The 24,788-nt window shown below is 51.7% G+C and overlaps 2 protein-coding genes across 3 annotated transcripts in view; both read left to right on the top strand.

The window, feature by feature from the left end:
* Nucleotides 1-10,863, top strand: part of DOCK2 (dedicator of cytokinesis 2) — a 416,115-nt gene extending 405,252 nt beyond the window's left edge. The window contains exons 47-52 of the mRNA XM_081230991.1: nucleotides 3,367-3,504; nucleotides 5,362-5,489; nucleotides 6,393-6,558; nucleotides 7,590-7,710; nucleotides 9,058-9,200; nucleotides 10,071-10,863. Coding sequence (XP_081087117.1) covers nucleotides 3,367-3,504; nucleotides 5,362-5,489; nucleotides 6,393-6,558; nucleotides 7,590-7,710; nucleotides 9,058-9,200; nucleotides 10,071-10,133 — 759 coding nt within the window. The 3' untranslated portion in view covers nucleotides 10,134-10,863. The remainder of the gene's footprint in view (nucleotides 1-3,366; nucleotides 3,505-5,361; nucleotides 5,490-6,392; nucleotides 6,559-7,589; nucleotides 7,711-9,057; nucleotides 9,201-10,070) is intronic.
* Nucleotides 10,864-20,612: 9,749 nt separating this feature from the next.
* FOXI1 (forkhead box I1) lies at nucleotides 20,613-23,185 on the top strand (the record flags this gene model as incomplete). Of its 2 annotated transcripts, none has more annotated exons than XM_081233188.1 (2): nucleotides 20,613-21,189; nucleotides 22,881-23,185. In XM_081233188.1, the coding sequence occupies 2 exons, from the start codon at nucleotides 20,613-20,615 to the stop codon at nucleotides 23,156-23,158; spliced, it is 855 nt and encodes a 284-aa protein (XP_081089314.1). In that variant the 3' UTR covers nucleotides 23,159-23,185. The 2 variants fall into 2 exon arrangements, with proteins under 2 accessions (XP_081089314.1, XP_081089313.1); XM_081233187.1 differs by having other exon boundaries at nucleotides 22,599-23,185.
* Between the last annotated feature and the right edge of the window lie 1,603 nt (nucleotides 23,186-24,788).

The following is a 24,788-nucleotide window of genomic DNA, read 5'->3' as shown; positions in this document are numbered from 1 at the left end:
GAGATACTCATATTGTTTTTCTTCATTATTATGCTAATTCAGTGAATTATATTAGTTGATTTTGGACTATCAAACCAACCTTGCATGTATGACATAAATCCCACTTAGTCATAATGTATTATCATTTTTATATATTTCTGGATTCTATTTGAAAATATGCTCTTCAAGATTTTTGTGTCTATGCTCAAAAGAGATATTAACCTATAATTTTCCTTTTTTATAATATCCTTGTTCAATTCTTGTAACAAAGTTACTCTGGTCTCAAAAAGTGGGTTGAAAATTACTCCCTATTTAAAAATTTTTTAAGAGTTTGTATAAAGTTGGCATTTATTTATCCCTTAAGTGTTTGCTAAAATTTGTCTGTGAAGCCATATGGGCCAGGAATGTTTTAAAGTATGTATTTAATTTAATAGCTTTCAGATTTCCTATTTCTTTCGGCCCCTTTTTGGTAAGTTGTATTTTTCTAGCAATTTGTCCATTTTATCTAAATATTAAATTTATTGACATAAACTTTTTTATAATATCTTCTTATGATCTTTTATAATGCTTGTACTTCCTATAGTGATACTCCTTTTTAAATTCTGATATTGGTTATTGGTACCTTCTATTTTTTTTATTAGCCCGTTAAGGTGTTTATCAATGTTTTTGTCTTTTCAAAGAACCAACTTTTGGATTTGTCAGTCCTCTGTGTTGTCAGTTTGTTTTCTTTTTCATTCATGTCCACTCTTACTTTTATTATTTCCTTCCTTTTACTCTCTTTGGGTTTAGTTTGCTATTCTTCTACTAATATCTTGAGATGGATACTTAGCTAATTGATTTTCTGTCTTTTCTAATGTGTAAAACTAAAGCTATACATTTATCTTCCATTAGCAACTTTATATCTCACTAGTTTTTATATGTAGTATTTCCATTATCATTCCCTTCTCTCTTGTTTAATAAATTTATTTATTTATTTGTTTGTTTTTGGCTGTGCTGCGTCTTCATTGCTGCGCACGAGCTTTCTCTAGTTGTGAGCGGGATCTACTCTCTCATTGCAGTGGCTTCTCTTGTTGCGGAACGCGGGCTCTGGGCACTCGAGCTTCAGTAGTTGTGGCTCACAGGCTCTAGAGCGCAGGCTCAGTAGTTGTGGCGCATGGGCTTAGTTGCTCCGTGGCATGTAGGATCTTCCTGGACCAGGGCTCAAACCTGTGTCCCCTGCATTGGCAGGCGATTTCTTAACCACTGTGCCACCAGGGAAGTCCCATTCCTTTCTTTTTTTTTTAAATTTATTAATCTATTCATTTATGGCTGCGTTGGGTCTTCGTTTCTGTGCGAGGGCTTTCTCTAGTTGTGGCAAGTGGGGGCCACTCCTCATCACAGTGCACGGACCTCTCTCTATCGCGGCCTCTCTTGTTGCGGAGCACAGGCTCCAGACGCTCAGGCTCAGTAACTGTGGCTCACGGGCCCAGTTGCTCCGCAGCATGTGGGATCTTCCCAGACCAGGGCTCGAACCCGTGTCCCCTGCATTGGCAGGCAGATTCTCAACCACTGCGCCACCAGGGAAGCCCCTTTTCTTTTTTAAATAAAATCTTTGTCTTGTTTCATGGATAGAAAATTTTTTCTTTTTCTATATATTAGTTATTTTAAAAAATATAAAGATTTCTTAAGTTCTCTTCATTCTCTGTTTCTTCCACGTTAGTACATTTGTTCTTTTCTTCCTCTCTCCCTTCCTCCCTTCCTCCCTCCCTCCCTTTTTGCTTTTCTTCCTATCTGTTGGTTCTGATCTCTGTCTTTCACGCTGGAGAATTTCCTTCAATGCCTGGTGATCCTTGGCAGTCTGTCCATAGTAAAGAGTGGGGCACTAAAAAAGCTGAATGAATTTCTGTGCACGTGAGAGAAGGTATTGTCACCTGGATGGCATTACATATGGTAACTGAGTGATCCACAGACGTCTGTATAACGTGCACCATTCACTTTCTCCAGAACAGACCCTTGAAGCTATTGCATAGGAAGGTCCCCCTGACTCCTGCACTGCTGGCAATCTGGGGACTGGAAAGTGGAGGTCTCACTGTCTATTAATGTGCAGACTTTCCCTCAACCCCCTAGTTCCTGTTTGGTTCCTCATCCCTGCCCTCTGTTGTGCCTGGTACCCCTCAGCCCATAGCTGTTTGTTCTAATTGTTCTAGAGGATAAGCTCCTGCTTCTTGGGGCAATGGGAAAATATGACACTTGGCTACCAGGTAAAGCAGTGAGGACCTGGCTATCTAACTGCTCCTGTCACAGAATTTCAACCCATCCCTCTGTTTTCAGCCTCTCAACTCACTCTAGCTTTTCTAGGATACCTGGTGCCTCTAATCCCTGAGCCCCTCCTGGCTTCCCAGAGGCAGATTGGCCTCTTACCACCAACTCCTCCTCTGCCCTGGAAGGTCAGTTACCATCCACCTTCCACCTGATGTATCGTGGGCCAAGTTCACAGATGTCTCCTAGTCTCACGGAATTTCAGTTTCTCCTTCACTTTGTCATTTTGGGGAGCCCTCCAAGAGAAGGAGGCAGAAATGTCTTTACGTCACCATCATGGAAGCATTTTTTTTCTTCAAACTGATCTGTATTCTACTCTTTGCAGCCCTCATTATGTTTCCCTGAGGCCACACTACGAACTTCCTCAGCTGTTGCTGCTCATCGTAGCCACCGTGGCTTGGCTACTGTCCTCGTATCTACCATTTAGCCAGTGTTTATTGACCTCCTCTGTTGATAAATAAGAGCTTAACTGTCTCACATCAATTATCTCTTCCCCTCTCATCTTCCCAAGGCTTTTCACATCACTTTTTAAAAACTCCCTATTGGCTGGTTAACTCCACGCTGTTAACATTTGGGTATCTTTTCTTCAGCAACCACATGAGGTCGTATCACTGGATCTCCTGTGTTGTGAGACCAGGCTGTGCCCACTCCTCCTTCTCTGTTCAGCCCTTCCCTTCTCCTGTCTCCCAGCCTCTGACAATCATACTTTCCCTTTTGCATTGCCAAGAACTTCTTGGGCAAGGCTTTAAGTCAAAGCAACAGAGAGTCCTCTCCTCTGGTCTCACACTCTGCCCCTCAGTAGATTCTGTAAGGTACAGACTTTCCCTAACACGTGGCTTCTCATGGGGGTGGGGGGTGTCCAGCCCTCCTGTGGGGCAAGGGCAGCTGGAGGTCTTTCTCCTAGAGGTCTTGTTTTCAGAGCAAACCCCAAGGATGCAGCTTTCCCATTTCTCAGGGTTGGTGACCCCACTTGAAGGTTTCCAAGACCCTAAAGCCCTCAACAAATTCTCAGCAGGCAGACTTGCTTCCACCACCTCCATGGGGCCAGGTGGCCAACCTTCGGCTCATCATTTACCACCTTCTCTCCAGATACCCTTCCTGGGAGCTGGGATTAAGATCCACGAGAAAAGGGTGTCAGAGAATCTGCGGCCCTTCCACGACCGGATGGAGGAATGTTTCAAGAACCTGAAAGTGAAGGTGGAGAAGGAGTATGGTGTCAGAGAGATGGTACTGGTGGTCCCTGTGGCTGGGAGGGGTGGGCAGGGAGGAGGATGAGATTGGAGCCGAGGAACCTGCCCTTGAGGAGAAGGACCTGAGAGCCAGCAGTGCCAGGGCCAATCCAGGGAACCTTTCTGGAAACTTGGTCCCTCAAAAGCCACCCCAGATAAATGCCAGTTACAAATTGAGGCCTTAGCACTCAAGGGACCATGCTAATAATAAAAGCATTATTGATGAAGCACCTGTTATGTGCCAGTCTAATCTAAGCACTTAGGTCATTTCGTCTTCACAACAAGCCTGGGAGTGATTTTTAACCCCTTGTGTCTCTTCTGGAGGTTCCTAGGTGTCAGTGACTTGCCAGAGGCTACATGACAAGTGGGTGCAGGTCACTGCCCCTGGCTCTTTTGGCCTGCAAAGCCAGCGCTTTGGGCCACTCATAAGCTCCGTGTCCTCAAGAGGCCATAAGTCTGGTGCTCACGAGACGTCTTCTTTATCCTCTTCCCCAGAAAGTAGCATCATAAAACGTCAAGGCTGCGTGGTCCTTCAGAGGCCATCTGGCACAACCCTCTGATTTTACAGATGGGAAAACTGAGGCCCAGAGACGAGAAGTGAGTGAATGAAAGCATGGAGGTGAACTCAGCTCTCTTATCTTCTGGCACAACAGTTTTTCCATGAGACAGGTTGCCTCTTCCAGCACTCCCATGTGTGACACCCCAGTGCAGTTCTCACCCCGAGTTAGGTGACATTGCATAGGTTAAGGGCAAAGTCCTCCACAAGACTCTCCTCACTTCAGACACCAGGGTTCCCAGGCCACCTGCACCTCTGACCAACTGTTTACAAATTTGGAGATTCCCACCACCCCTTCAGGTCTGATAATTTCACAGAAGTCAAGGAGTCGGCCCTCCCTCCAGATCCATGAGTTCCCTATTCACAGATTCAACCAATGGAGGATCAGAAATACTTGGGGAAAAAAATCGAGAAAGTTCCAAAAAGCAGAACTTGAATTTGCTGTGCTGGCAACTATTTACCTCACGTTTACATTATAGTTACAACTATTTACATAGCATTTACATTGTATTAGGTATTATAAGTAATCTAGGGAGGATTTAAATTATACTGGAGGATATGTATAGGCTGCATGCAAATACAAGCCACTTTATGTAAGGGACTTGAGCATCGCTGGATTTTGGTATCCTCGGAGGTCCTAGATCCTGAAGGATGACTGTACTTACGGTTTTATTATCAAGGAAACGAATCAGCACCAGCCAAATGAAGAGAAGCACAGGGTGAGGTCTGGGAGGGTCCCAGACACGCAGCTTCTGTGTCCTCAGGACAAGTCACCCTATCTAATCCCTATTGGCACATCCATGTGTGATTACCAGCCGGGAAAGCTCACCCTAGCCTGAGCGTCTGGAGTGTTAATTGGGGTTTATAGGCATGATTGAATGAACCGTTGGCCCCGTGGCTGACATCAGTCTCCAGCCCCCCTTCCTCCCCAGAGGCTGAGCTGATATTATCTGGCCCAGAGTCCCAGCCCTGTAATCACAAGGTTGGTCCTTCTGGCCAGCCCCCATCCTGAGTCTTCCCATCAGTGTAAAGGGGCCCCCATGAAAAACAAAGACACTCCTACCAGTGGGGAAATCGCAAGGATTTAGACCTCACCTCCCAGGACCCAGGAATAAAGGCCTGACACATCCTTTCTTAAACAGCTGTGCGTAACCTCACCGGCCGGGAAGTGTCTGCTCTGCCCCACGCAGGGGCAGGAGGAAGGCAGCAGTAACGCGGAGGCCACGTCACCCCATCCGCCCCCCACCCCGCCTTGACATCAGACCTGGCTTCTAACCACACCCTCCTCCCCGCCCACAGCCCGACTTCGAGGACAGGCGAGTGGGCCGGCCCCGGTCCATGCTGCGCTCCTACAGGCAGATGTCCATCATCTCCATGACTTCCACGAACTCTGACTGCAGCACGCCCAGCAGAGTCACCTCCGAGAGGTCAGTCCCCACCCCGGGCAGCCCCCTGCACCCCTGCACCAGCCCGGCCCTCAGCAAAGCCTCGCTGCTTGCCCTTCTGCCCTTGGCCCTCCTTCTACATCTCCGGGCCCTTCTGTTTGAAAGCCCTTCCCCACCTGGCACCCCATTAAAACCCTCACAACTACTCTGTGCGGCTTAGTGCCGTTGTTAGGGGGTGAGTCGAGGCCCAGAGAGGTGTGGTGGCTTTTCCTGAGGACCCAGCAGGGCACCGCACGGCCCACAGGCTCCCCGTCCAGCCACCTCCATCAGCCAGCCTGAGCTCCTCATCTTCTTGCCTCTGCCGGGGCTCCCGTCCCCACCAACTCCCCATCCCAGAGCTCCTCCTCCTGTACCTACCTATACCTCTGTCGGGGTTCCCCTCCTCGGCCAAGAAGAGCCTCTCCGCTTCCACTTTCTTGGAGCCATCTGCGCGACCCGGCCCGGCTCAACTAATGCAATAGCAGATCCTGTGATGGAGAACTCTCTCTGGGAGAATGTGCTAAGGGGTCCTTGACCTCATCTCTTGGCTACTCTGCAAGGTTGCTGCCAACACCCCCGTTTACTGAAAAGGAAATCGTGGCTCAGAGAGGTTGAGTGATTTGCCCAAAGTCATTCGGCTAAAAAGTGGCATAGATTTGAATCCAGATCCATAATTTTAACCAGTTGTCTCTTCCCATCACCAGTCTTACGGCTCACCGCCTTCAATTTTATTTTACCCTGTATTTTGAGTGTTTGCAAATTAAGCAAGTGGCTCCCCAAACTCTGCCAGGTGAGCTGATCTACCCCCCGACCCCGTGGTGACAGCTCCGTCAGCCTGGGTCCCTGCAAGACAGTTCCACTGAAGCTCTAACTGCAGTTTTTACTGCTGTCCTTCTTGCCATTCAGCTTCGACCAGGAATTAGCACCTCCCAAGGCTCCCAAAGTGGAACAAGAGGAGCCGATCTTCCTAGGGAGCACTCTGCCAGAGGTCAAGCTGCGGCGGTCCAAGAAGAGGAGCAAGAGAAGCAGTGTGGTGTTCGCAGACGAGAAGGCCACGGCAGACCTGAAGCGGGTGAGTGGCCAAGGCAGCATCTCCTCTGACACCATCGGCAGATCTCCACTGCATGCCCGGCACACTGCCTGGGGCTCCGAGACGTGGACCGCTCAAGCCTCACCCTCACAGTGAAGTGGGGTTACCGAGGTGGCCTCTCAGGGGCAGGGAGGTGAAGTGATTGCTGGCGCCCCTGCAGCCTGGGTGTGACAGGGTGGGATATGACCCAGGCTGTCACTGTGTCCTTTCTACCATCGCACAGGACTCTGAGCCTGGGGAGAGGCTGCCCAGTCCACCACTGAGCGGGAGAGCCGCCCTCCCAGGGCTGGGCCAGGTGTTTCCACCTCGGCCCTCTATCCCCACCCCAGGGCCATTCTAACCACGGACATCTCAGACCCTGCTAAGCTCTTCCAGTGGACCGGGAGCCCAGCTGGGGATGCAGAGATGAAATTCTCACTGCCCTGACTTTAAGAGTTACTGTCTTATAAACTAATGACTATTTAATATTGAGACTTGGTACCAGACAGTCCTGGATTCAACCCCAGCTTCCCCCTGAAAGAGAGGTTTCTTGAAAGCATTCTGGGAGCCTGGAAGCGGGAGAGGGATTTACTCTCCTGGGAAGGGAGGGCTGCCAGATGAAAGGGCAAGGGCCCAGCTGAGATGCAAAAGAATCCCCCACAAACTTCCCAGTAGGGCTCAGAGGCTCTTCTTTTCAGGGGGGAAGGCTAGAAACAAGACTGTGCTTCACAATTCTAGGGGGCATCATTCACACAGTCTAAATGTATGCCCCCCCCTGCCCCGCCCCACATACACACAGCAGAGTTGTATAGTATACAACCTGTGCAGCCATGCATGGCACTCTGGCACAAAGTGACACAAAACAGAATAAATGAACTTGGGGCTGGGTCCACAGAAGCCATGGCAAACCCTTATCGCTGACTTTTCAGGGCCTAGAACTGCCTCATGCTAAGCCTCTGTGGGGTGTGTGTGTGTGTGTGTGTGTGTGTGTGTGTATCTCTGTATGCACATGTGGGCATGATATATTCATCCAGCTTTCCAGGAAGCACGAGTTCATGAGTGATACCAACCTTTCGGAGCATGTGGCTGTCGCCCCCAGGGCATCCGTCCTCTCTCAGATGAGTTTCGCCAGCCAGTCCATGCCCACCATCCCAGGTATGCACCCTGCCACCACCAGCACGGGGGGTATAGAGGTGTCTGGGGGTGGAGGAGGGTGGGAACCCTATCTACATAGCAAAGTGAGCTAAGCACCATGGGGGTAAGAGGCTCCGCTCACGGCCCCCCGTCCTCTGAGCTCTCCCCACACCCACCCACTTCTGTGGCCCCACCAGGGCTGGGGTGGAGGGAGGGCTGCTATCACTCTGGAGCTCAGGACCCACCGGGAATGCGGTCTGTCCCACCGGGTGGTCCTGGGTTCTCAGTTAGCCAGGCCCTCCAGGGATCGGGAGTCTGCCCCTGGTAAACCTCTCAGCCTGTGTTTCCCTCTGGGGCCTGGAGGGCTATTTCCGGAACTTACAGAAATTGCTGCCACACCTTACAGTTGCAGAGTGTTTGATGCACAGATACTTCCATTTCCCCCATCACTCATTCATTGTCCGGTGAGGAGGTCTGCAGCTTACAGATGACCTTTGCTAATTCACAGAGGGGGACCTGGGGCTCTAACTGGGGATGTAGCCTGCCCAAGAGGGCTCCATCTGGCACGTGGCAAGTCTCTAGTGTCCGCCACTCTGTGCTGGGTGACAAATGTTCCTCCTTCATTGTTTCATTTAAGCCTCAGCACAAACCTATGAAGTAGATCATGTGACCAGCCCCATGGTATGGATGAGGAAACGGAGGCACTGAGAATGTCAATCTCCTGACTGTCCCAGCCACTAAGTAGTGGAGGCCCCTGGAACTGTACCCCTAACCACTGCCCAGCCTCCCCAGGCAGGACACCCCCATGCGGCCGTTTCACTCTTGTCCTCGCAGCAGGCCTCACAATGCCCTTGAGGTCTGTGCTCTTATCCCCAGGTACCCAAAGTCAAAACCGAGGGTCAGAGTCGTCTGTGTGACTCTGAGCTGGGGGCCATAATCACCAGATGACACCTCGGTTGGAGATGCTCTCCTCCCGGGACCTCTGGGTTCTCCATGTTGGAAGACAAGAGTGAGCCCACACGACCTCCCCGACCTGGGCAAAAGGGCCTGTTCCCTGAGGAAGTCAGGGCCCCAGTGGCCAGGGCCTTCCCCCACCGTGGACCCGTGTTTCCAGCCCAGAAGCCCTTGGAGGAGGCCTCGATCGGGTCCCGTTGCAGGCTGCTGTGTGCGGGGCTGGGCAGGCCTCCGTGCAGTGGACGGACAGGCTCGACAGTCCCGGCACGGCAGCACTCGGGCCTCCAGCCTCCTGCCTGGCCCCCCGCCTGTTCTCCCTGAAGGCTATCTCTGTCCCCCGCGTGTCTCCCGTCTGCCCCCCGAAGTCACCCTCTCTCCGCCCACCGCTCACGGCGGCTCTCGGCTCTCCCGCAGCCCTCACGCTCTCCGTGGCCGGCGTGCCCGCGACGGAAGAGGCCACCTCATCCCCCCGCTTCAGCCAGACCTTCCTCCCTCTGTCAGAAGGCGACAAGAAGACACTCAAGCGGAAGAAAGTAAATCAGTTCTTCAAGACGATGGTGAGCTCCCAGACAGTGCAAGGAAGGGGGGTTGTGGGGAGGAGGAAGGGAAGACGGGGAGGCGGAGAGAGGAGAAAATGGGGGCGTGTGTGTATATGCGCGTGTGCACGGTGTGGTCACCCTCAGGGAGGTATGGGCAGGGCCCCCTAGGGTGGGGACGGTGGCCAGAAATGCCCAGAGTGCAGTTCTCCTCTTGGTCCCCAGGTGGCTGCCCTGAGCAGGATGGACCCCAGCTAGGCTGCAGGAATGTGCCAGAGGGGTGTGCAGGGCCCCTGGGACCTGAGAAACCATAGCTGTCCTTTGCTGCACCTGGGCAGCTAAAAGTGCTTTTTAATTCTTTTGGAAGAACTTTCCTATTCAACTTATATTACAGAATCCTACTATTTAAAAGTTTTGTTTCCAAGCCCTGACTTCTCAAGTCCCGTCTCCTGTTGTTACTTGTCAGTCTTTGCTCAAGATGAAGGTACCACTGACCTTCACCACCTTGATCCTCAGGGTGCTATTAAAGCAGAACTCTGCTGCCGTAATAACTGCAAGTTCACCATGAGCGTGCAGTGAGTCAGGCACCATGCTAAGTCCTTTCCAAACATGATCCCATTTGACCTTCCACTGTGAGGATTTTATCAGGCTCACAGAGTTAGGTAAGCGACTTGCCCCGTGCCACGGTCCACGAAACAGCAAAGCCTGTGTTCTAACCACTGCATGGCACAGCCTTTCTGGTCACATCAATCAAAGTCATGGCAGCTCAGGCTCACTGGGTTAAGGGAGGGGTCAGCTCAGCGGCCCTTGTGAGTGGGACAGGAAGCCCCGCTTTGGGCTCACGAGAACCCCATTTTGGGTTGTGTCTCTTTATCTTCTTCTCCCACGCAGCTGGCTGGCAAACCTGCCGAAGAAGGCAAGCAGACCTCCGACCTAGTGTCCACCGACCTGTGAGATGCTGCTGGCCAGGGCTGCACCTGGGGAGACAAGGATGGGAGTTTCCAGAAGAGGAGACACACAGTGGGACATTGATGCCTCTAAGAGTGGGGAGACCATCCATCGGTTGCCTGCACTCAGACAGAGGGAATGGGCTGACCTAAGCCCCAGAACTGTCAGTGGTGACAGACCCAGTATCACCAGGGCCAGTGACCCAGGTGCTGGATGACGATGCCCCATCTGGATTCTTAGCCCCACGAGGATCCATCAGGAATGCCTTCTCCCAGTATGCTCTCCCAGCATCCTGGGCACACCTTTTTATAGCCCAGTTTCTTAGGTATAAGGAGCTATATTTTTGTATCATTTTCTAAGCTTAACAGAAAAGCTTTTTTTTTTTTTTTTGCCGTACGCGGGCCTGTCACTGTTGTGGCCTCTCCCGTTGTGGAGCACAGGCTCCGGACGCGCAGGCTCAGTGGCCATGGCTCACGGGCCCAGCCGCTCCGCGGCATGTGGGATCTTCCCGGACCGGGGCACGAACCTGTGTCCCCTGCACCGGCAGGCGGACTCCCAACCACTGTGCCACCAGGGAAGCCCCCCAGAAAAGCTTTTAAATATTCTTTTATTTTATTTTTGGTTAACAGTTTTGTACTTTACATTTTTTAATACAACCAACCCATCTTTTTTCTAGCTGATCATCTCCAAAGTGTTGCTATTTCTTACTGACAATAAAAACGATTCCGTGGCTCAAGCAAGCCTCATTGCATAATTCCATCAGCTGAATCCCTAAGGCCCAGGACTGGACAGGTTGCTCCTGGGGATGGTCGGGAGGACAGGCAGGCCCAGGGCCTCCAGTGATGTTAAGAAACCTGGCTCCAGCCCATCCCAGTGCAAATGCGCCCACCTTGTTCGCGCCACCCCCACGAATCTCCTCTGCGACTTCAGTTCGTTTAAATATCCGTTTTAATTTGGGTTAACAGTTTCGTACTTTACATTATTTCCCAGATGAAGACACCGAGGCACAGAGGCACGACGTGAGCTAAGATCAGACACGTGATACGTGGAAAGGCTGGGATCAAACTGGCAGGAGCTGGACAGGAAACTTGGCTTTAACTCTGTGCTGCCTCTTGCACGCCTTCACGCACGGGCTGTCTATCGCCTTTGTCCGCCCCGGTCTCTTCCTGTAGCCACCACGCCCCCTCACCAAGCCCCAGCCCTGTTGCCCGGTCCAGCTTCCACTCTCTCCTCAACAGTCCAGTGAGTTCTGTTTCGGTGGTAGTTGGGGCTTTGGCTGCACCATGGATGCTCTCAGGTGAGGCGACAGTGACCAGAGGCTCGGAATCTGGCTGAGTTCACTTTCCAAAGGGCAGGGAGGTGCACGTGCACAAAGCAGTGTCCCCAGGGACCCACCAGGGCACCTTCGTGGCTTCACGGCTGGCGCTGTGAGCGGTGGGTGACATTGATTTATTTGTTTATTTATTTTAAAGTTTTTCTTTCATGTGGACCATTTTTAAAGTCTTTTTATTGACGTTGTTACAATATTGCTTCTGTTGTATGTTTCGGGTTTTTTTTTTTTTTTTTTTGGCCACAAGGCATGTGGAATCTTAACTCCCCGACCAGGGATCGAACCCACACCCCCTGCATTGGAAGGCAAAGTCTTAACCTCTGGACTGCCAGGGAAGTCCCGTGGGTGAAGTTTAAATACTGCTTAGAGGAAGATCTTTGGAACGGTGAGGCCCAGAATGAGAGACGTTTCAGGGTGTGACAACGAGGGTATCAGGAGAGGCAAGGACCAGCCCCAGAGCTAACTTTTCTCTTCATAGGATTTTGCCAGAGGTGGACTCTGGAAGAAAGAGTGGGTCAGGTGAAGAACAGAGGCGTTGAGGGTAAAGGAATTGTCCCCTGTGAAGGGGGTAGGACAGCGAGGTTAGCGTGGGTTTCTCCTGCCCAAAAGGAGTCAGGACAGAGCACAGATAAGGCAAGAGCTGATATTCACCAAACCCGCAGTGCAAGTACCATGCAGAAGACTTCCATAGCTATTTATAAAATATTAATGTCTTCTGTTTACTGAGAGGTTTATAATAAATAACCCTTACAACAATCAGGGCTACTAACCCAACTCTTATAATGATAAGCACAATTGACCATATTGTTTTTCTTAGATTTAACTCTTCATGACTCCAATGAGAAAATTCTTAAGAGAGTTGGATGCAGTTATTTTTGACTGTTTATAAAACTGGGGGGAGGGGGGAGGGCTTCCCTGGTGGCGCAGTGGTTGAGAGTCCGCCTGCCGATGCAGAGAACGTGAGTTCGTGCCCCGGTCCGGGAAGATCCCACATGCCACGGAGCGGCTGGGCCCGTGAGCCATGGCCGCTGAGCCTGCGCGTCCCGAGCCTGTGCTCCGCAACGGGAGAGGCCACAACAGTGAGAGGTCCGCGTACCGCAAAAAAAAAAAAAAAAAAAAAAAACGGGGGGGAAAGGAAGTAGATTTTATGAAAAATATGTCCCAATGGCAGACTCCCAGAATTCACACAGATCTTAAAAGGAGTTTAAAATTAAACACAAATAACATATTTTGTGTTAAACGTTTAAATCAATGAACACTTGGGAAAATACTAGGTTCTCATAAACAGTGGCTGCCTGAATTTTAGCGTTAAATGACCACATTTACAAATGAGTAGGTGTGGTTTCCAGGAATCTTAGGATTTGCCGTTAGGGCAGGTCACATGAAGATCCACCCAGCTGGACCCTGGGTAATCATAGCGACCCTGACCGTGAGACACAGAGGTAAGAGCAGGTGATACCTGGGCCAGGCATAGAAGCATCAACTCATTTCTGATTTACAGGGACACATGGGGTAGTCACCACTGTGGCCCCAATTTCTACAGTACAAACCACAGTAAAGAGGAGAGCTCACAGCGTTCTCCTCCCTCACAAATGTGATGAGAACTGTCCAAAGCCCTGGAGAAAGCACCATCCCTGCCCTCAAGGTGCTGCGGGTCCTACAGTGAAGCAAAGTGTGCCAGGTACGGAGGGACCCAGCGGGGGAGGAAGGCCTCCCTGTCAGGAAGGGAAGGTGAGTCAGGGTCGTCCAGGTAGAGAGGCGGAAAGGCAGGCACATGCTGAGCAATTGTGAGAAGCTCACATGGGCCGGGTCCTCAGAAAGGGGGTGGGGTGCGTGGGATGGGAGAGGTCAGACAGGTGTGTGCAGGATCTTGAATGCCATGGTGGGCAACACACATAAGTGCCTACTGTGTGCCAGCCACTGCTCTTGGCAATTTGCACTTTAGTAACTGTTGAATCCTCACAACCACCCTCTGAAGCATAGACTATTATTAGTTCCAATTTACAGTGAGGAAACAGGTCCGGGGAGGCACAGGCACTTGTCCTGGGTAACACAGCTTGGAGATGGCAGACCAGGGACTTTATGCTTTGGGGTCCAAGGAGCAGGCTGTTGAGCAGCATGTTTCCAAGGGATAACACTGGGGACACAGCCTGGATCCCCAGATCACTTGCTCTCTAAGCTGGGTGTGCACTGGGGCTCCCTAAAAGCACTATGCCCAGCCCCACCTGGGCCTCACAAGTCAGAATCTCTGGGGCACAAGCCCGGGAGAGTGGTTTTGATCAGTTCTGTAGGTGGGTCCTATATATGAGACCTGCTGGGCAGGACCTTGAAATCCACACAGCTTTGCTTCCCATTTGCTAGATGAGGAAACTGAGGCCCAGAGGGGCCAACACAGCCCACCAAGTCCCAGAGTGAAAAAAGGAATAAGTGACCAAGCCCAGCTAGAGCGACTGCCTCTAACCAGTGTTCTTTACCCAGAGACGGAGGAAGGGGGAGGGAGGGGGAGGGACAGAAAGGGAGGGGAACTACTTGTTGAGCAGACTGTTTCTCTAGGTGCAGCACGAAGGCCACTGGTGGTATAGCAGGGATCTTCAGTGGACGTGGTCACAGCTTCACATAACGTGGAATCCAATTACATTAGCTTCCTATTGCTAGTGTCACAAATTATCACAAGCTTAGTGGCTTAAAACAACACAGACTTATCTACTACTGTCCTTGAGGTCCGAAGTCCTAAATTAGTCTTACGGATGAAAATCAAATTGACAGCATGGCTGGTTCCTTCTGGAGATTCCAATGGACTGTTTCCTTGCCTCTTCCAACTTCTAAAGGTGGCAAGGCATTCAGCATTCCCTGGCTTGTGGCTACATTGCTCCAATCTCTGCTTCCATTGTTACGTCTCCCCCTCTGTTATTAACTCTCCCCTGTCTCCCTCTTAGAAGGACAATTCTGATTACACTGGGCCCACCTGGATTATGCAGGATAATCACTCTATCTGATCTTTACCTAATCACTTCTGCAAAGTCCCTTTTACCTTGGAAGATGACAAATTCACAGATTCTGGGGATTTGGAAGTGGACTTCTTGGGGAGGGGTCATTATTCTGTCTGTCACACACATGATGAGAAAAATCGCTCCCTTTTCAATTCTCTTCAGTGCTTTTGCCTTCTCCAAGGAGAAAGTCCTTGGCTGGTGTGTTTCATCACCTCTCTAACACTTGGCTGATCTCACATCCTAGCACAGAGTGAGCAAGCTCAGGCCGGTGCGGCCTCAGTTTCCTCATCTATAAAATGGTGATAATTATAGTACCTCCTATAATTGCTGTGAGGACTGGATGAGATAACAAGGTAGGGATTCAGGCTGTGCCCAGCATGGTGTAAACTCTAAATAAATGCTCATTCTCCCTATTTTATTTGTGGCAAATGATGCTGGTACTGATGATCCATTCCCAGAAATCGTATGGAATTTATCTTTAAATTCAGTAAGTAAAAAAAAAAAAAAAAACAACAACAAAGGAAAAGAAATGTGAGAACCGATTAAAAGATTGTAAGTAAATCAAAACTACAGGCACTGCACAAAGATGGCAAAATGAGAAGGGGTGTGAGCCTCAACACTGTGTGACTCTGACAGTGGCCTGCACACGCACGCCCAGACTACTGCCGTGGAGAGACTCGATTAGCATTTTCTGAATAAGTGAAGGAACGAGCTATTGCCAAGCACCGCTTCAGAGGCATTTCCTGTATTGTCTCGTTCAGTTCTTGCAACAGTCCTTTGAGGGAGATGACCCTGGTTAACCTCATTTTCCACATGAGCAAACAGAGGTTCAGAGATTAAACAACAGCAGGGCACTCAGAAAATATAACTGGAGGAGCCCAATTTGAATCCAGACCAGTCCACCTGTCCCCCTTGGCTGCCTTCTAAGGCATTTTGCCCCATTGCCAACCCAGTTCCCACTGTTTCCATCACAGTGGCATTAAGGTGTTTTTCTCCAGGGGGCATGTTTCCTCGAAGCTGCTGCTGATCCTGGGAACCCTTCTCTTTATTAAAGGGGCTCAGAAACCCTGGGCCATTGAGCAGAGATGTCACCCAGTCTCTGCACTCTGCTTCCTGCCTTTAAAGAGTTGGCCACCAGAGGGCAGTGTTGGCCTATGTTTCTCCAGCCTCAAAATCACCCAGAAACCAGAGCAGCAGAGAGGGGACCAGGATCAGCTCCAGCCTGGTTAAAGACTGGGCCAGACTCCTAGAAGCCCGCACTTGGGGACAGAGAAGCCAGCCCCATGGCAAGCCCCCAGAGTACACTGAGACAGCGCTGGTGAGCACGGCTACCCTGGCAAAACGGGAGGCCCAGATGACAGCTCATTGCCACTCGCAGAGAACGGATCTCTTGTCACCATTTTACAGATAAGGCAACTGTGGCACAGATAGTTTAGGCTAGAAGCCAACTAGTCCCAGATCCCCCCATTCCCCATCCCAACCAATCCTCACCCTGTCAGGCTTCCAGAAACCTTGAAACTCAGGAGCTGTTGTGTTTCATGTGTACTAAGGAACAGAGCCCGAGCAGCCAAGCCTACAAAAGGGGAATCCAGGGAAGGCAGGTAAGTGCACAAGCTCAGGGACGTGTAGCCCCAGCTGGCGGCCCTCTCCCCAGAGGCCTCTCCCCTTGCCCTCAGGCTCCCAGCCCCTGACAAGCGCTCACATTCACGGAGCACATGCTACATACGTACCTGGCACTTAGTCCTCAGAGCAGCACTGGGAGGGAGTTGCCTTTCCCCATTTTACAGATGAGGAAACTGAGGCCCAGGACAGTTGATTGCTCTCTGAGGTATTACCTTACCAAGGAGTAGAGTCAGGACTGAGACCCGGAAGTTTCGCTCCAGAGCTTGACCTGACCTGCCCTGTGATGCAGCCGCAGCCAGTTCAGACCCCACCTGCCTCCTTGGCCTCTGGTTATTCATCCTCCTCGGCCTGTTTCTTCACACAGTCCTCCAACCCATGAAAGTCAAGATCAGAGGTGGTGGCCCCGGGGGGGTGGGGCCTGTGCACATTCACCCTTTCTGCAGGCCTTGAGCCCGTGTGGGCTCCTAGAGCCCTATGGGCTCCAGTGCCTATGGCCGACTGCTGGGCACATGCTCCAGAAGAGTGGCAAAGCCTTCCCTCCTCCCCTGGCATTGCCCCCAACTGGCGAGATTGTCCCAAGGTGAGAGCAAAAACACTGTGGAGGAGGATAGATGCTGGACCTCCTGCCCAAGCCTCCCTGTCAGTATCCGTCCTCTGGTACCCAGGCATTCAACAATCACCCTCCTCCTCATCAGCAGTGTCTGCCACATCCTGGGCTCTACGCCTGATACATATCACATCATTTTTCATGCAAAATGCACACGAGACAGGTTCTATTTGCAGCTCCATTTAAGAGAGAAACAAACTGAGGCTTTGTGAGGTCAAGAAACATGGCCAAGATCATACAGCTACCAAACAGCAAAGGAAGGGTTTGAACCCAGCTCCACCCCAGCCCCAGAGTGCATGTTTTTCATGTTCTGTTGCCTTGTCCCAAACATCTTAATCTGGGGCTCAGAACATATGGTCTTTTCTCATTCAAGCAGTCCTCCCTCTGGACTGCAATATGCAAACTGCTGCCCCGCATCTCTGGCTGGCTCAGGCCCCACCTGTCCAACCTTTTACTGTTTCCCCTGAAGCTGGGCAGGCCATCCCTTCTCAGGCTTGGATTTCCACCTCTGGGAAATCTCAAAAAAGGCTAAAATAATTTCATCTCTCAAAGGACCCTAGTTTATAGAGACACTTGACTCTTTTCGCAGAGGCCCTGGGACGGATCAGGGGGGGCTTCCGGGATATAGCGCCCAAACCACCCCTGGGGGTAGGACAGGCAGCTCCTGTTACCCACCCCAAGGGCTGCAGCAGTGCTCCTGAAATCAGGAATGAGGATTCTGGGGATGAGTTGGGTGCCCCTGGCCTGAAGGCCTGGCCCAGTTGCGAGGTGTGGGGAGGGCATGAGAGGCTGGGATCCCTGGCCACTGGACTCCTGGGCCAGAGCCTCTGTGTGGGCAAGGCCTCCAGACAGGCTGGACTCTCTCTGATCTCCAGGGGAAGGAACCGGGGCCCAGGTGCGATGGGAGGGTTAGGTGAGTATTCCTCAAAAACACCTCTAAGGAAGGAGACCCCGGCAATAGGCAAAAGGCGGAACAAGGGTTCGGGAGACGGGGTCCAAACCCAGCCCAGCCGTGAACCTGTCATGTAACTCGGGGCCCCTCTGACCCTCACCTGCAGATGACAGGGTCCAGCTGTACAGTTGGTGTCTGCACTAAGTATTTCTCCCTTTGTTCCTTCATTGTAAATCCCCACCTGCCATACCATCCCCCTGCCCACATGCTGCTGAAAAAAACAATTAACTGGAAAGGTAGCAAACTCAGTGATGAACTGTATGTATCAAATGTATACTGACTCTTCTATATAGTAAGTAAAATTTGAGGGTGTCTCTAACCACCATGTTAAATGACTTACATTGATTATATCATTGAATGCTCACAGCATCCACAGAATTCATAGCATTATTTCCATTTTCACCTGAAAAAACTGAGGCCAAGAAAACTTAAATCACTCGTCAAGCTTGCACAGTTGTTCGGCGGCAAAGCTGGGATTTGAACCCAGGTCCGCCTGATCTCAGGGCCTGTGTCTGCTGTATCTCTTCTACAGTTCCTCTTGCTGGCCTTTTATATTTAACCCCCAAAGAAAATCACATGTGTATTTGCCTTTCTCTAATCATTTAAATCAGAAACTATAGAAAGCAACAACAAAATAACATCTAATTCTCTATCTTGAAATAATAATCGACAGTTTTATATTTATATTTACATAGTTCACATACATGGGTGAATATGTATTTTTACCAAAAAAATCATGCTATTTTGCAGCCTGTTTCTTCAAATATTATTAGAACATAATATTTTTTCATATCACTAAATATTCTACCATCTATTTTTCACAGCTGCATAATATTTCATCATTTGCATGATACTAATTTTTTTTTAAAACCAGTCCCCTATGGTTGGACATTCGGGTGAGTTACAGCTTGTTACAACTATAAATAATGCTATGGTGGATACCCCTGTAGCTAATTCTTGCTCTGTTTAATTCTGCAGTATAAATGATCAGAACTGACATTGCCAGGTTCATTGTCAGGCTTTGGATCTGTACTGGTGAGCTCCAGTGTGACTGTCCTTTGAAAAGTCAGTGCCCTTCCCTCAGCAAGTCAGGCCTGGTAGAAAAACTCTAAACGAAAATGCAGCCTCTTTCACTTTGCTCTTCGGAAAGAAAGTGCAAAGGGTGCTGACCCCAAGCCTCACCTGGGCAATCATGCCCTTTCTGAGCCACTTTTCATTCGCTGGTTCTATGGTGAGGATAAGGGGTTCCTCAGGGCCTGGGAAGACACCTCCCACCGAGGTGCCCGAACCCATCCTCTGGGCACCCAGACGCTGTTAATGAGATCCATTTGATGGCATTTAGGTTTTCCACGTGTACCTGATGTGGAGGAGAACAGAGACACAAGCAGGGAAGGATTCCTGGGAAGCACCTCCTCCAGCTGGGACAGAAAGCAGCCTCCTTTTTCGGCCTTGAAGACACATGAGGTCTGGAGGAGGTGAGAGGAAGTTGAATGGGGAGCAAGAAGGAAGGAGAGGCAGGAGGGCCAGAGGGAGGTGGTGACCAGAGAGGCTGGCTCAAACTTTTCTCCAATCTGCTGGTCCCAAAGAGAAGTCTCCAGCTGCTGCTAAAACCTGCTCAGGGGCAGCTGCCTGCCCTCTGAGAAAGGGGACCCACCCGCTCCGCAAGCTGAGGGCCTGCCCTGGGATGGAGGAGCGGCTGGGATAAGTCATCTCCAAGCCCACAGATGGAGAATGGAGCCCAGGGAGGGGACGGACTGGCCACAGGCAGAGAGAAGCCAGACTGGGCTGGGGCACCTGCTTCTGGAGCCTGGGGCAGAGATGGGGTGAGGGGAATGGGCTGTGGTGGACTCTGCTCCTGGCCTCAGCTCCTGGGTCCCTGGGTGACTCTGCAAGCTGAAACATGGAGGGACTGTGATCAGATAAGGAACCAGAGCCTGCTTTGTTCCTGCAGCCAGAAAGAAACCTGGAGAGTACAAGTTCTCTCTCATTTTCCCCTGGGGTCCCATTCACATCCTCTTCCTTTTGTTGTTATTTTTAGGAGCTCCACTGCCCCTTTGGGAGAATCCCCAGGCCTTTCTCTGCCTGCCTGCAGAGAGAGAGAGAGAGAGAGAGAGAGAGAGAGTGTGTGTGTGGGGGGGGTGCCTATAACTGACTGTTCTTTTGAAACTGACCAGAGGTGCTTCTGATTCTCCAGGACCAGCTTCTCTCCTGGAAACTCCAGAAGATGTGTCTTCACTTCAAAAGACCCAAAACTGTGGCTTCTCATAAAGTGTCCCCTCCAATCTGGGCGAGGTGTCAGGGTGAGAAAGAAGAGGGAGACCTCTAGAGGGGCTGGGGAAGAGACACAGAGATAACGTGAGACAGAGAGAGAGAGACCACGAGTGAAAGGAAGAGGGAGAGAAGCAGAGGTAGCGAGGACGTGAGTGAGAGGAGACAGAGGTAGGAAGACCTGGAAACAAGCTCAGGGAGAGACAGAGAGACTGTAAGAAGGGAGACGCAAACAGCTCAGTGCACAGAGAGAAGGGAGGAGACCAAGAGTGGGCTGCAGAGAGGATGGGAGGAGAGAGAAGGAGGGTGAGAGGGTAGAAAGCTCAGAAGGAGAGGAAGGGGAAGGCAAGCTGAGACAGAATGAAGGGGGAACGGGGGAACGTGCTGAGGAGACAGGGAGGAGGGAGGAAAGGCAAAGCAGAGGAGGAGAAGACAGCGAGCGCCCTTGTCCTTGTGAATATCTGCGAGGAAGCTGGCCGAGCGTGTCCTTATGGGCCCCTGCCGTGGCCATGGCCGGCAGGGAAGTGCCCCTCCGGTGACATGGGTGGCAGTCGAAGGAGGGAGGGGCAGGTCTGCAGCAGGTGGCCGCCCCTGGGTGGGGCCGCCAGCCGAGCCCTGGGGTATAAGTGGGAGGCCCGGCCGGCTGAGCACCTGTCAGGGCCAGCTTCCCTGCGCAGGTGCCAGGCAGGTGGCTCCGGCCGAGCCCGGCCCCAGCATGAGCTCCTTCGACCTCCCAGCGCCCTCCCCGCCCCGCTGCAGCCCCCAGTTCCCCAGCATCGGCCAGGAGCCCCCCGAGATGAACCTCTACTATGAGAACTTCTTCCACCCCCAGGGCGTGCCCAGCCCTCAGCGGCCCCCCTCCTTCGAGGGCGGCGGCGAGTACGGGGCCACCCCCAACCCCTACCTCTGGCTCAACGGGCCGGCCATGACCCCCCCGCCTTACCTGCCGGGCGCCAGCACCAGCCCCTTCCTGCCCCAGACCTACGGGGTGCAGAGGCAGCTGCTGCCCGGCATGTCCGGGCTGGGGGGCGGCGACCTGGGCTGGCTGCCTATCCCCTCGCAGGAGGAGCTGATGAAGCTGGTGCGGCCCCCCTACTCCTACTCGGCGCTCATTGCCATGGCCATCCACGGGGCACCCGACAGGCGCCTCACCCTCAGCCAGATCTACCAGTATGTGGCGGACAACTTCCCCTTCTACAACAAGAGCAAGGCCGGCTGGCAGAACTCCATCCGCCACAACCTGTCTCTCAACGACTGCTTCAAGAAGGTGCCCCGCGACGAGGACGACCCAGGTGAGGGGTCTGCAGGCTCGTGCCCCCGACACCCCATTCTAGAAAGTCCTGGATACGGCCGTGCCCCCGAGACTGGGGGCCAAAGGGAGTCATCTGTAAACATGGACCCTGGAGGCAGATTTGGGTTTGGATCCTGGCTGAGCCGCCGACCAGTCAGTGACCTGCGAGCCTCAGTTTCCCCATCTGAAAAATAGGAACGTAAGAGTGGATCCTTTGCAGGCTCGTGGGTGGCGGGGTCATGAGATGATGTATGTGAGGTGTTTGGTGCTAACGAGTGCTCGATGGACTGCAGTGATTGTGACATTTAACCTGAATCCCCAGAATCCAGCATGTAGAAAGCCCTTTGCCGGCAGGGGATGGGAAATGAGTGCTTGGACTAGATAAAGGCAAGTGTATCCTAGGCCTGATGGGAAGGGACCGGTGTTTGTGAAACCACCAGTAAGGGCCACGTTATGCTGCCTGCCCTAGTTACATCATCTCTTTTAATCCAGCCCTGTGGGGCGGCTCTTATGAAACCCATTTTACAGATGAGGAAAATAACACCTAGAGGTAAAGCAGCCTGCCTCGGGTGACACAGAATGATGAGACAGTGACAGAGAATGAATCTGAATGGAGGTGACTAACACCACAGTGTGAACTTTTTAATGAGCAATTTCTAAAATATAGAGACGTACACAGAGTAATATATTAAATACTCATGTGTCCATTTCCCAGAATTAAAGTCCACTCTTGTCCCAGCATAGGAATCCAGGGTACCTCTCAGAGGAACCCCACCTCCACCCTCTTTGAGGCTTGTGAGGGCAGGACTGTTTGTCCCCCAGAAGAGGGTGAGCATCCCATCCAAAGACTGGCCTCACCCTCAGGCCGAGAGACGCAGGCAGGCAGGGTTCAGATTGTCCTTCCTGGTTACAAAGCCCCTTTTATACATCTAGCATTAGCCCTCTCTCACAGCCAGCCTGAGGAAGAAAGGACAGGTCCAATGGGCCCACTTCTCCTGCTAGGAAATTGAGGCTCACCGAAAGTCCGAAGCGGGGACTCAAGTCCATCCTTGGAGTTCACCCCGAGACTTTCAGGGAGCCCTGAATTGCTCCCTGAGTTTTCTTTCACATCAGCAATGGAAGAAGCCCCACCCTCGCCTTTCCCCAGTACTTGAACTTCTTAAAGAGACCACACTGTAAACTCCTTCATGGCTTAGGCCTCTCTTGCTTTGTGCTCCCAGGGTGTCTTGGTGTGAGGTGGGTGCTTAAATAAAGATCCGTGTGCTGTGGCCTTGGCGGGGGGTTTTGTGGAATTCCTGTTTTGTCCTCTGCCTTTCTGCATTTGTTACCTTCGATGTTAGTTTATGAGGAGGAGCAGAAACAAAGCACTGGATCCATCTCTCTACTTACCTTCTCCTGCTTCTGTGCCAGGCAAGGGGAATTACTGGACCCTGGACCCCAACTGTGAGAAGATGTTCGACAATGGAAATTTCCGCAGGAAGAGGAAGAGAAAATCGGATGTTTCCTCCAGCACGGGCTCCTTGGCCTCGGAGAAAACGGAGCCCAGTCTCCTGGCAGGCAGCCCCAAGACCACGGAGGCCCAGGACATCTTGGATGGTGCTTCGCCAGGTACCACCAACTCCCCAGAGAAGCAGCCCTCGCCGCCCCCGCCGGGAACCCCGTGCCTCAACAGCTTCCTCTCCACCATGTCAGCCTATGTGAGTGGGCCAAGCCCCATGGGCCGCCCTGTGGCCACGCCGGGACTGAGCCCGGAGCCCGCTGACAAGGTGGGGCAGAACTTGCTGAACTTCAGCTCCTACACCCCACTCACCAACATCAGTGGCCACGCGGGCGGGGGTGAGTGGGCCAGCCCCACACCCAGCAATGCTCTGGGCTACGGAGGCTCCGTCCTCAACCAGTTCAGCCCTCACTTCTACAACAGCGTCAACACAAACAGCGTCCTCTACCCCAGGGAGGGCACCGAGATCTAGAAACACAACAGCTCCCGAGCCAGATGGACACGCTCGGGGTCCTCCAGGTCAGCATCCAAGTGGTCCAAGACCTCCAAACTGCCCAGACATACACAGGAGGCTCAGAGGAATTCATCGTTTTTCTAGAACATTGTGTAAACCTTGTGTTTATCACATATCCATCCACAGACCCACAACCAGCTCTGCAGTAGAAATACTGGTGCCTGCATGACAGTAATCAACTTGGCCATTTATTGAGCACTTACTATGTGCTGGGTGCTGCGCTAAGCTCTTTGAAGGCGTGATCGTACTTTCTATTTACAGCCACCTTGTGAGGGTCATATAAACCTCCCCATTTTACAGATGAGAAAACTGAGGCTTGAGGAAGTTAAGTAACTTTCCCAGGGTCATACAAACTAGGAAGCGGCAGAGCCAGGAGTCAAGTCCAGGTCTCTATGACTCCCGAAGTTTGGGCCAATGAAGGCTGGGATGGAGGAATTGGTTGAGCAGCCAGGGAGGGTCAGTGTGGAGAGCTGATGAGGGCAAGCATATGCAAATCTCCCCACTGCCTTCTGGCCATCCATCCAATTTAGCACCAGCCCTAGGCACATCTCATCTTGGTCCAAGTCCTCATTCTACGGCCCCCAACTTACCTGCCGACACTCCTTTTGCTACTACTCGAGGGGGAAGCCCAGATCTGTGCCCCTGCAGGACGATGCGTCCAGCCTCTCCCCACAGAGGGATGTTGCTTCCCCGGCCCCACAGACCATGAGCAGAGCAGGGAGAGGAGCAGTGTGCACCCCAAACCCCACCCACCCCCTCACTGCCCACTGACAAAATCTTGTAAAGCCCAGCTTCCTGTGTGCACGTCATGGACCAGTGAGCTGGAGGTGGCTGAGTCTGCCAAGAGAAACAAGGCTGAATAAGTGCTTCCTTTTTTACGGCCCGGGAGGGGCTGCAGACTGCCACAGAGGGGTCCATGCGTGCTGCTCCTGGAATCTTTTTCTTGTTTTGTATGTACTTTACGTGCCTGTGATGTTGCATCACAGCACACCCTGGGAAGTATGTTTTGTTTTCTTATGTTCTTTTTAATTAAAAAAAGAAAAGAAAAGTCTACGTGTGTCCCTTCCTTGTGAGTTTTCCTGTCACTTGGCTGCTGGTTGACTCAATATGGGGCCAAGTGCAGCCTGGAGCTGAAGGCTCTTGGGACAAGAGGCAGAGAAAGAATGGGTGTCAGGCTCTTTCCCTCTGCCACATTGGCATGCGGACAGGACAAAGGTCCCCCCCAAAAGAGGAGAGCTTGTGGGACACAAAATATGGCCCGGATTACGGCTCATACAGTTGTCATTCCCGTGTTATGATCATGTGATCCCCCTAACAACCCTGTGCGGGACGTGGTACTAATCCCATCATTATACAGATGAGAAAAACGAGGTTCAGAGTGCTTGAGCAAATATCCTGAAGTCCCCAGGCAGTCCCTGCCCACATCTGACTCTGCAGCTCATCACGCTGCTGTAGTACAGCCTCAGATGTGGCTGACTCTGGTGGCAGTGACAGCGCTCCTATTGGCTACAGTTCGCCGAGGACTGTGGGCAGGCCCTGGGCCAAGTGCTGTGCAGCGGGAGCTCTTTTATCCTCACAGCAGCCCACA

Source organism: Mesoplodon bidens, assembly GCF_964165515.1.
Source record: "Mesoplodon bidens genome assembly, chromosome: 4".
Taxonomy (NCBI): domain Eukaryota; kingdom Metazoa; phylum Chordata; class Mammalia; order Artiodactyla; family Ziphiidae; genus Mesoplodon; species Mesoplodon bidens.
Note: the sequence above shows the minus strand (reverse complement) of the source record. Positions and strands in the feature narration are given on the sequence as shown.